This window comes from Typopeltis vanoorti, chromosome 20 (genome assembly GCF_054136105.1).
Source record: "Typopeltis vanoorti isolate ZY-2024b chromosome 20, IOZ_Tvanoo_1.0, whole genome shotgun sequence".
NCBI lineage: Eukaryota > Metazoa > Arthropoda > Arachnida > Uropygi > Thelyphonidae > Typopeltis > Typopeltis vanoorti.
Genome location: NC_143568.1, coordinates 85,574,390 through 85,586,423, shown reverse-complemented (window position 1 = coordinate 85,586,423; position 12,034 = coordinate 85,574,390). Strand labels below are relative to the sequence as shown.

The window sequence follows — 12,034 nt, the reverse complement described above, 5'->3', positions numbered from 1 at the left end:
TCTCATGTCATCTTTGATTCCTTTTACAGTATTCTTTCTTCCATTTCTAAGCTTGCCAAGAACTTTTGATCCACTTTGTTCCTTCACTGATCCTGACTTTTTTAACCTTCCAAAGAACCTCCCCACATATCTCTCTCTCTGGCTGAAATAATCAGTGTTTTCTACAGGATCTGCCACTGTATATTGAAGATATGCTGATATATTTGCTATTCTCCACCCCCCCCCTCCCAACACTAAACTTTAACCCGCCATTAGTAAGGTGGCGGTGCCACAGTCATTTCTTTCTATATCTTTGGGGGTCTGTGACACCTGACCTTACTAATGCCGAGTTAAACATCTTCCTAAGCTGCCTGAACAAAGAATACAAATCACAGAGGATTCACCACTGAAGCTGAAATCCATAACACACTTCCATTTCTGGATACACCTGCACACAACTATCCTTAAGTATATACACAGATTAACACATACATGTATATTCTTACCACCATCCTAAACAAAAACCAGGTGTGATTACCACCTTCAAATATAGAGCCTTAATAATTTGAATTTCAAATAATAAGTAAAACATTTAAAAGAATTGCAGGAAAACTTCTTTACATAAATACAACCTAAAATAAATAAAAAAAAACTCCATATACATTAAAGGAATTTCAAAAGAAAAACAGAATACAATGTCAATGCCACAAGATTTAAAAAAAAAAAACTAACTTGGCACCCAAAGGATTCCCTCCTCCCTTGCCTGCCTAGGGGTATATCATATCAGGTAGACAGTAACTTACTTAACATAAATGAAAAAGAATGCACAATCCCAATAAAAAAATAAAAAAAATCCAATAATTATGAAAATCAAGTTTCTCTGATATGTCCATAGTAGAAAAATGATAAAGAAATAATCAGAAATGCACCCATTTCTTACAATACACCAAAGACTGATATGAATGAAAATTCAAAGAAATCTACGAGATGTTAATTCACCACCCTAATCTCAACAAGAATGATGGCCTATGAATCTCAAGGATATGGATAATCTATCAGCAGCAGATAACATCTGTTGAAAGATACCAAGGATCATATAACATAAAAGATTACATGCTGAACTACAAAGCAGGAAATTATGACCAACTGATATGCTGCAAGTAAAAGAAAGAGTGAATATGAAAGAATAACTCTTCTAAATCCGGATGGTGTTGAGGGTTACAGATGCAGAAGAGGTTGTTCAGTTAATAAGTGCCCATTTCATTAAAAGCTATCAATCTGGTGAACACAACTCTTCACTAAATGAAGAAACACAGGTGTGTGAGGTCGAGGTATTAGAGCTGTTCCACAAATTGAATAAGAATTCAGCAATAGAGACTGATAGGGACTGTTACCATTGAACTAGACAAGGAGAATGGATACACCATGGTAGACTGTTGCATAAATTGGAGAAAATGGGTTTGAGTTATATAATATTAGCATGGATAAGAGGATGGTGGACTGACAGATATCAGAAACTGGTATACGGGAGATCTGGGTCTGCAAGGTTTAAGGTAACAAGTGGTGTACCACAAGGATCAGTGCTTGGTCTACTGTTATTCAATCTGTACATTAATGATATCGAGAAGGATTTGACAAGCAACATAAAACTATATGCTGATGATGCAAAGATAGGTAAGGTAATCATGAATGCTGCTGATATGCAATCTTTGCAGAATGATTTGAATAGGCTGGAATTATGGGCATGGAAAACTGGTGTCAGTTCAATGTCAGTAAATGTAAAGTCATTCACTTCGGCACGATTAGATATCTAATGTTGTATTATATGGGTGGGATTAGGCTAGAAGAAACTGATGAGGCTAGTGATCTTGGAGTGTTAATAGATAGGAAGTTGAAGTTCAGGGGCCATGTGGCAAAGATTGCAAAAACAACTCAAAAGATAATTGCAATGCTGAAATGAACGTTCCCATGTAAAAATAAGGATGTTATTTTGCCTCTTTACAAGGCCTTGATAAGATCTCACTTTCACTATTGTGCACAGGTCTGGTTTCCATTGTGATTCTGGAGAGAGCTCAAAGGAGAATGTTAAAAATGATATCAGGATTGTGGAATACTGATTATAAAGACAGATTGAGAATTTGTAGACTGCAGACACTAGCAAACCGGAGAAAGAGGGGTGATATGATTGAGGTTTACAAACTTCTAAAAGGGTCATACAGGATTTCAATTGATGAAATTTTTTAATTTATGGAGGGTGTGGAAAGGACGAGAGGGCATCCTTGGAAGCTGAGAATGAAGTCTACCAAGAAGGGTGTGAGGGCTAGATTTTTCTCTCAGAGAGTGGTGCATGATTGGAATGGATTACCTTTGGATTTTATTGAGTGTAAGTAGTGTGAATGAATTCAAGAGTAAGTATGATATCTGGTGTGTGTAGTATGTGGCCTCCCTCGATGAGTCTCTGACTCCCTGGAGGTCTCTCTTAATAATAACCAAATTAACCAGGTCACAAATAAAAGAACAGAACTCCAAGTGCAAAATATCTCAAAAATAACAGGACTCTAAGGAAACTCCAACCAATAGTTATGTCACTATCAGCCATTTTCATTCCTCTGCTGAATAAAAAGGCCTTTCCAAGATTACTCCAAAACTGCAAATGGCCCTCCTTCCACATGTCACTCCTGAAAATCTGTCGATGTCATCAATCTACCATAATTTGCACTGGCATCATCATTTTTCCTCTTGTGGAATCCAATCCATTACTTTTTTTTTGTCCATCATTGACCTCATCTTCAAGTAATAATGCCAGCCCATTGCCACTTCAGATGTTTCACTCTTCCTATGATATCAGAGTCTGGTTTTATTTTTTATGCATGTATTCCTTTTGTGACCCCAAGCATATTTTTAATACTAGATTGTGTTGTTCTTAATTTTTGAATTTCCTTTGCATTTAGTATCCATGTTTCACAGCCATATGTCAATATAGGAAGAATACATTGGTTAAAAATGTTTCTTTTTAGGCATAATGATAATTGGCTTTTGAATATTGACAGTAATTTTCCAAATGCTTTACACGCAAGCATTGTACATCTTTTAATTTCATCCATATCTGTTGTCCTAAGTATATATTTACATGAAAGCATCGTACATCTTTTAATCATACATCCATATCTGTTGTCCTAAGTATATATGTAATGATCTACTTGTTTAATTTCATCATTATTGATTATTTCTGCTTGGACACAGCTATTGAACATAACTTTGGTCATCTTTAGATCACCAGTTTTGCTAGCAATTTGGAGTTCATGGATGCAAGTCTGTAATTCATGTGCAGTTGAAGTAAAGATAACTATGTCATTGGCAAAGTGTAAATGGCTTAAATATCTTCCATTGGTCTTCAGATGTTTCTCTTCCCAATCAAGAAGTTTGAATATTTCTTCTAGGCATGTTGAATAGTTTTGTAGATGTTGTGTCACCTTGTCTTATACCTCTCTTATTCCACAGTAGAGATGTTTCCATTGAAATGAATTGCTTACATTTGGTGTATGCTGATTTGATGGTCCTAATGCATGGCTCCTCCACAGCATGCCGATGACATGCTGGTTTCATAACGCTTTAAGGATTGCACAAGTTTTTACTGAATCATAGGCTTCCTCATAATTGATAAATCCAGAGCTAATCTCAGGTGGTATGGTCACTTAAACAGAATGGGAGAGGAAAGATTAGCAAAACAAGTGTTCTCTGCCAGGTTGGCAGGAAAAAAGACCAAGATATAGGTGGATTGATACAGTAAAAAATGCCTTAGAGGACAGAAATATAATATCTGATTATGTTGGAGACTTGATAGATAACTTCTTTTAATCTATCCAGATTAAAAGAAGTTTGATTAAAATTAAAACAGATTGATTTGGAGGAAACCTGTTGACAAGAAGTTTAGTAATGATGTAAGTTTTTCATGTAGTACTATCATAATATTCTATACATCCCTTAAGGGTACATGTCAGGAATTTGATGATGTCTCCCATTACAATTTTGAAATAATTTTTCCTTTGCTGTAACATTAGGATTCATCATGATAGAAGTCTTCATTTGCTTTATTGTTATGGCTTATTGTTGGTGCATAGACTTGAATCATCTTGAGAATATATCTTTTTGAGATTTGGCCAACAATACTTGCTATTTGATCAAATATATTATCAAATTCTATAATGTTGTTCAAGTTTCTGTTAATCATGAATCCAACTCCATTGATTCTTTCTTTATTTTGGCCTCTATAATACAGTATGTCTTCATTTTTTAATTGAAGAATTGATTCACCCTTACATCTAATTTCACATAATCCAAGAATGTCCCATTTTAGTCACTTTAGCTCTTCAGCTAGCCATGCTTCACTGCTGAGTCCTACAGTTTAAAGTTAGTCTAATTTCCAAGTAGATAGTAACAATCTAGCCTCCAGGAAACGAGGGCCATTTTATATCTGCTTAATTTGTCTTGGAAGATTAGGGCATAATTCACCATGCTGGCACACTGCAGATTGGTGAATGGCAATGTTTTCACATGGGATTGACAGTCCCAAAACACTGGTCCATGGCTTTTCGTTCAATATATTCAGTTATTTATATAGTCATAGTTATATGCAGATTTTTGTGTTTATTTTATCTGTTCTTTGCAGAGATCAGGATAGCTGTCAAAGTGTTAAGGCTATAGTATACTGCAGTGAATTATGACATAGCTTCTCTCTCTTTATGTATATATGCATGTGAGCGTGCACACACACAGAGAGACTAGAGGATAGCTGATCAAAGTGTTAAGACTATAGTATACTGCAGTGAATTATGACATAGCTTCTCTCTCTATATGTATATATGCGTGGAGTGCACACACACACAGAGAGAGAGAGAGAGAGAGAGACATCCCTAATAATGTTAGTAATATAAAGTTCAAACACTGAGTAATTATTTTATTACCAGCAAGATGGCATTTGTCTATATAATTTTGCAACAATGAAAGAAAGGACCAGGTGATTTTATTGATGTAAAATGATGTTAAAGTCTATATCAGACTGACTAACCTTTCTTCACAGAAGATGATGGTTGTAAATGGCCAGCTTGTACTTCCTGTCTGGATAACTGCAGAGAGGATGATAGCAGCTGGAGAGCCCTCATATATAATACTAGTTGTTCTGCTTGTCGATAGCCTTCACTAACTATTGATATCTGATCTTGAGACTGCAATATTACAAAACACACACATGATATATAAATATCAGATGCATTCTTCATAAACTGTTTTTAAAATTCATGTCAAATTTAAAACTGATATAGTTTAAACTGTAAAAACGGAAATCTAAAAAACAATTTTATAGCACAAAAATTATTAGGTATGAGCATTCGCTGATAGAAATCTTGCAAACTTGCATAATTACTTTAAAAATTCTAACAGATTCAGTATTTCTTTCTGTGATATGAAAATGTGCCAGAAATAAAATATTAGCAGTAATGAATACATATGCGAGTTCATGATGTCTATTATGTTAAATTATGCTTTGGAATATAAGAGTATTTTGCATATTACTATAACATACTATAGTATTATTAAATGTCTTCAATTATGCCAATGTGTCTCGATATAAGTAATGTTGTTTCTTGCAGTTAACAATTGATGATTGTAAGCTACTCTCAAAGCTTTCAACATTACAATGCACTATAACTGTAATATCCACTTTTAATAGTCCACTTATAATTTTACTTACATGAAAATAGTCAAAATAGATAAAGTGATCTCGAGGATAATAAAGGTTGCAAGATGCATATTTCATACCACCATAAAAAATTTCAATATACAGGACTCTATCTAAAGCTAATAATACCCACATTAGTAGGTAAACTCAACACCTATCACACAACCACTCCTCCCAGCAGTATGGTGTTATTAAACTTTAGTAAACAAATCTAGAACCATCTCCATGGACCATAACAGGCTCTTTTCTGAAACCAATCACATTAGATACCCAATTTTTGCTAATAGCTTACCCCTTAACAAAATCAACAGAGATATTTGCCCTTCCCTCAAATCCAGAATATAAAAAATTCAAGTAGAGCAGTTCAGAATCTCTTCTGAAATTTTACTTCCAAGGGTTTCAGTTAATCTTCCTTACATCTGGGGAACCTCAGAAAAAACTGCATGCATTCTTAAAAGGTCATCATCATCAACTTCCTACCCTCAGTGGAGTGTAGAGAATCTCATGATAGTACTACAAGGAAAGTTACATCAACAATTTTCCTCCAGATTACCCTGTTATCTGTAAACATTCCGATATTATTAGATCTTATATTTCTGTCTTATAAGGTGTGTTTTACTGTATCAATCCACCTACATCTTGGTCTTCCTCTGGGTTTTTTTTCCTACCATCCTCACAAAGAACACTTGTTTAGCTAATGTTTCCTCTCTCCCATTCTTTTTAAGTAGCCACACCACCTGAGATTAGTAATGATGTCAAGTTCTTTCCAATATGATACTGCAACCTGTTTAGCCTCCCCCCCCCAATATTTCTCAGGACTTATATCTGTAGTCTTCAGTCTTTGATCAAGTGTTTTATTTCTAACTCAGCTCTCAAATCCATAAATTAAAATTGGCTAGTTTAATGTTTTGACTAATCTCTCTCTTATTCCATATAAATTTATTTAGTTGACTTCCTACTGTACCAGCATTGCTAATTTTGCTGTCTACTTCCAAATTTAATTTGCAATCTTTACTAAAAAAATGTGCCTAAATAGCTGACATGTTTTATTTGGTCTAAAGGTTCTCCATTCAGGATGCAGTTAATGTTTTAGTCTTTTTAATGTTTATTTTCATACCAAATTTATTACAGTAGTTATTCAATTTGGTCAGGGAATCCTACAGACTTGTCCTGGATTTATTTAGGAGTATAACATCATCTGCATAAATTCAGATGATGAGCTGAGACCAACATCTGTAATCTTGATATCAGGTTTAATTCTACTTTTCTTCATAATGTTGATCCATATAGATGTAGATATATAGAATAACAGTGAAGATAATGTACACCCTTGCCACACACCTGACTTAACATCAAACCATCTTTCTGAACCTCCTTCAATTTTAGCTGCTGATTTACAAGTCAAATATAAGTATTGCTTGTTATGTCCCATTTACACCATATAACTGGAATGTCTTGATCAGCTTTCCTCTTGGCACCCTGTCATATGCCTTTTCCAGATCTACAAATTTAAATGCAGATCCTTAATATATTCCCATGATTTCTCAACTACTTGTCTTAAAGTGAAAATCTGCTTCTCACACCCTCTATTTGGCCTGAATCCAGCTTGTTCTCCAATTTTCTCCTCTATATTTTATATTTTTTTCTTATCCATTTCTCAAGAATACTTGTAAATTCTTACCTGAAACACTCAGTACAGAAATTCCTCTGTAATTCTCACATTCAGCCTTATTCCCTTTTTATAGATGGTATTATGAATGTTCTACTCCAATAATCTGGAATTCAACCCTCTGAATTATGCAGTGTATCTGAATTATGGAGGTATAAAACTTTTATACCTCCATATTTTAGCATTTCTGGTCAAGCATCGCATCTACTCCAGCTGTCTTTCCACATTTCAGGTTTGTGATAGCTTTTTCTACTTCAAGCACAGATATATATTCCAGAGTCATATTTGTAAATTTAGGGACACAAAAACACACGTGTTGAACTGATTATTTTATTAATCACTAATAAAATAAAACTTATTAGTAATTAATAAAATAATCAGTTCAACACGTGTGTTTTTGTGTCCCTAAATTTATAAATATGAATGCTGATCACCGTGTAACCTTAAAAGAAAGAATATATTCCAGAGGTCATTCCTGTTGAGTGTTTTCTACCAGCATGCTGTCATTGCTTGTTTCATTTAGTAATCTTTCAAAGTAATTACTTCATACATCATGAATATTTACCTTCAGTTTTCATGCCCCCCCCCCTATCATTTCTAATTCCTTTGACAGTACTCTTTCCTCCATTTCTGCACTTTTTCAATAGCCACAAGAATATTTTACCACCTTCCTGATATTTATTTTCTATGTTTTTACCAAAGTCTTTCCATGACCATTGTTTAGCAAATTTTACACAAAGTTTTGCTTTTTTACATTTTTCTGTGTATTCCCTAAGAGCAAAAGCTAACTTACTTGCCAGGACCTTTCGATATGCTTTCTTCTTTTCCTTGGCTGCCTCTTTAGCTTCCTGAGTTCACCATGGAGTTCTTTCTATCCTTGAAGATTACTTCACCACATGCCTCTCTGGATGCATCAATTAATGTTTTTTTTTTTTTTTTAGGTTTGCCACTGTATCTCCAAGGTTTGATTCTAGCTTTCAAACTCTCAGTTTTTCTTGAATAATGTTCGTGTATTTGAGCCTACAGTTCACATATAATAGCTGTTCAACTGATTCATTTCAAAACTTTCTTACATACCTTACTTGTCAATATGAAGTTCAATTTTATCCTCCTCACTTCCTATTTCAAATCCTCTGTATACTCTTGTGTTGTGAACTAATGGGAAAACATCACTATCAATAATAATATAGTCAATGAGACTTATTATTCCTTGCATCTCCTCACCATGTCACTTTGTGTACATTTTTATGTTGGAACATGGTGTTAATAATAGCTAGTCTATGTCCTGAGCAGAAATCTAGGAAGTACTTACTATTATTATTAGCTTTGCTCTCTTTTTTCCAAATTTTCCTAAAACATTCTTATAAGTCTGGTACTCATTTCCTACTCTGCTGTTTAGATCTCCAACAAGCATCAACTTTTTCTTTTTTGTTGTGTCAGCTACTTTTGCTAATGCTTCAAAAAAATTCCTTGATTTCTTCCTTGGTAAAATTTTCTGTGGGACCAGAAGCACAATAAATCTCATTGTCCAGTTCCCCATTCTGATATTTTCCCATATCACTCTACTTGATATTGCCTTGATACTCAAGATTATCATCATATTTACTGTTGAATACTATAGCTACTCCCTGTTTTCCCTGAATATAACATTTTGTATTTGTTACTTAAATCACACCTGTTTTGGTCTTTGTGTCTGTCACACCTATGCGGGTGGTCTGAAAGGTTCTCGGCCTCGACCATAGATGGCAACACTATGGTCAATATATATATATATTTTAATTTGGTACATCTGTCATAAGTATCCATGGGAAATTGCAAGTCATTCTATCAAGTAGTTTGTTTCATACAGCTGTCTGAAGCAAAAGTGTTGTCTGAATCCCTTGAAATGGATAAAATTGAGTATCATGCAGTTATAAAATTCTTTGTAAAAGAAGGTATAACGCCAAAAGAAATTCATTCGAAGTTTATAAAAGTTTATGAGCACTCTTCTCCTTCGTTTTGGACAATTAAGAAATAGGCTGCCGAAGATGATCCACGTGAAGGACATCCAAAAAGTGTAACAACACCAGAAATCACTGATCAAGTGCACGATATGGCATTGGATGACCGACGAGTCCATATGCGTGAAATTGCTGAGCTATAGGCATTTCAAAAGAACGTGTAGAATATATTTTGCATGAAGAATTGCATATGAAAAAGCTTTGTGAAAGATGGGTGTTTGCTCCCAGCAGATCAAAAACGCACTCGCATGAAAATCTCTGAACAGTGCTTGGAGCATTTTAACAAGAATAAAACTGATTTTGTGCATCGATTTATTAGATTCACCATTACACAGCAGTCAAAACAGTGGATAGAAGCCGGTTCCATCAGCAGGAAAGGTCATAGCATTGTTGTTTTGGGAGCATTTTGTTTATTAATTATCTTGAAAAGGGTAAAACAATAACCGGGGAATATTATTCCGATCTTTTAACCAGACGACGAAAAAATTCATGAGAAAAGACCTGGTTTGCAGAAGAAAAAACTCATCTTTCATCAAGACAATGCACCTACCCAAAATATTTTTTGGCAATGGGATAATTAAGGGATCTGCACTATGAATTGTTGGAACATCCACCATATTTCCCAAATTTGGCTCCCTCTGACTTCTATCTCTTCCCAAAACTAAAACTCTTCCTCGCTGGTCAGCATTTTTCTTCAAATCAAGAGGTGATTGCAGCTGTAGAGGAGTATTTTGCAGATCTCACTGAGAACCACTACAGGGATGGGATAATGGCACTTGAATAAATGCATTAGTCTTAAGGGAGATTATGTTGAAAAATAAAAATAATTTGAAATTATGAATTCATTTTTTTGATTGTTAGGTTGAGAACTTTTCAGACCATCCTCATATTATGTCAATCTGGTACATACCTTTTTACTTTACTTTTTGCTTTGTTTATTATTTACGATGACCAAGTGATAACAGCCTGAAAGAGAGAGAGAGAGTGAAAAAGATGTGCAGAATATACAACTACAAAAGTAATAGAGGCAAATGAACTGGGAGAACTTAAGATAAATCTTCAGAAAATGGAATATCTAGCAGCAGGAGGAGATAACTTGGATAAATCAGGAGCAGGAAAAATAAAAATCAGGGAAGCACTTTATATCTAGGGACAATACTGCATAAATCTGGCACTTGCAGAAAATACATGGTTTACCATGTAAGCCAAGTGAGAGAAGCAATGCATATCATAAATGGGGTCCTGTGAAGTCGAGAAGTACACAAAAAACAAAGAAGACTATCATGAGGATAAAGATTATTGTTAAAAGTACTCTGCTATAGGGTAGTGGAGGATGGTCATGAACACAATGTCAGAAAAGGCTATCTATATGCAGCAGAAGTGGATTGTCTAAGCAGGAGATATTGTATTGATAGGATCTAGTAAATTCAGAATGAATCATCAGATTGATGCACCAGTCTGTAGTAAATAGATTGGAAGGGAAAACTTTACAGTGGTATAGTGATTTCAGAAGGATGCCAGATATGAGATGGCCAAATCAAATACTTCAAAAAAAAGTAATTGATTGGTCTCCTCCTTAACACATGTTAAGGAGGAGACCAGTGATATACCCTTAACACATGTTAAGGGTATATCACTAAGTTCATTAATGGATAATGAAAGCTTATTTTTCACTTGGTCAGACTATAATAAATTTAGTTTAATCCTTTATCCAAGTGTGTGCAAACAAAGTTTGTGCCTGAAAGTATCTTCATGACTGGGGTAAAGTGGTACAACACCAGGCAACTCCTTGCAAAGGTGGAGCAAGCTATCGAAACTCCTATCTCAGTATCTCCCATAATGCAAAACACATCTCCTAGCAGATATGTATAATGTTATGCATTAAGGGAAGGGCCACTACCCAGACTAGTTTCGACCTTTATTGAGGTTTCTTCAGTGGGAGCCAGGCCCAAGTGGAGATACCAGGCAGAAGCATTAGCAAGGTCATCTCCTCCTATAGGAACTGCCAAACGGTGTGCAGAGTAATTTAATAATCCAGAGTAATTTAATAAAAAGGTGGCACACCATTTGGCAGCTCCTATAGGAGGAGATGACCTTGCTAATGCTTCTGCCTGGTATCTCCACTTGGGCCTGGCTCCCACTGAAGAGACCTCAATAAAGGTTGAAACTAACTTCAGGTTGAAAATAGCTTCATTATTATTTATTAATATATTAATTTCTAGCTCGCAGCAATCGTTTTTAATTGGTAAATTGTTGTTGATTGTAAATTGATTGTTGTATGTATCTTGTATATTTTCTTTGATTTGCTTGTTTCTACACACTAATGATGTACTGATATTTTCAGTACAAAATATCTGTACTTTCATTAAAGTTACTGTGGCTATCATGTAATTTGTTTATAATTATACCACAGGTATCTTTAAAGATCTAGCAGAGGTCTGAATATATAAGGATCAGGAAGTTAAATATGTAAGCATGAAATGGATGACTGAAGAGGGTAAAGCATGCTACTAACTGGAAGAAAAAAGACATGATGGAAGCAGCATAAAACTAAGTACAAAGAACAGGTAAGGAAGGTGATTTGCTTGGTAAAGATAGAAGTATAGCAGTGTAACTAGCAATTAGACAAAGAAGTTAAAAAAAATTCCC

At 34.8% G+C, this 12,034-nt stretch overlaps 1 protein-coding gene across 1 annotated transcript in view; it reads right to left on the bottom strand.

Annotated features, from left to right (window-relative positions):
- The window catches only part of LOC150095623 (serine/threonine-protein kinase unc-51-like), a 393,781-nt gene that overhangs the window by 38,611 nt on the left and 343,136 nt on the right, over window positions 1-12,034 (bottom strand). The window contains exon 21 of the mRNA XM_090409927.1: window positions 5,048-5,204. Coding sequence (XP_090266053.1) covers window positions 5,048-5,204 — 157 coding nt within the window. The remainder of the gene's footprint in view (window positions 1-5,047; window positions 5,205-12,034) is intronic.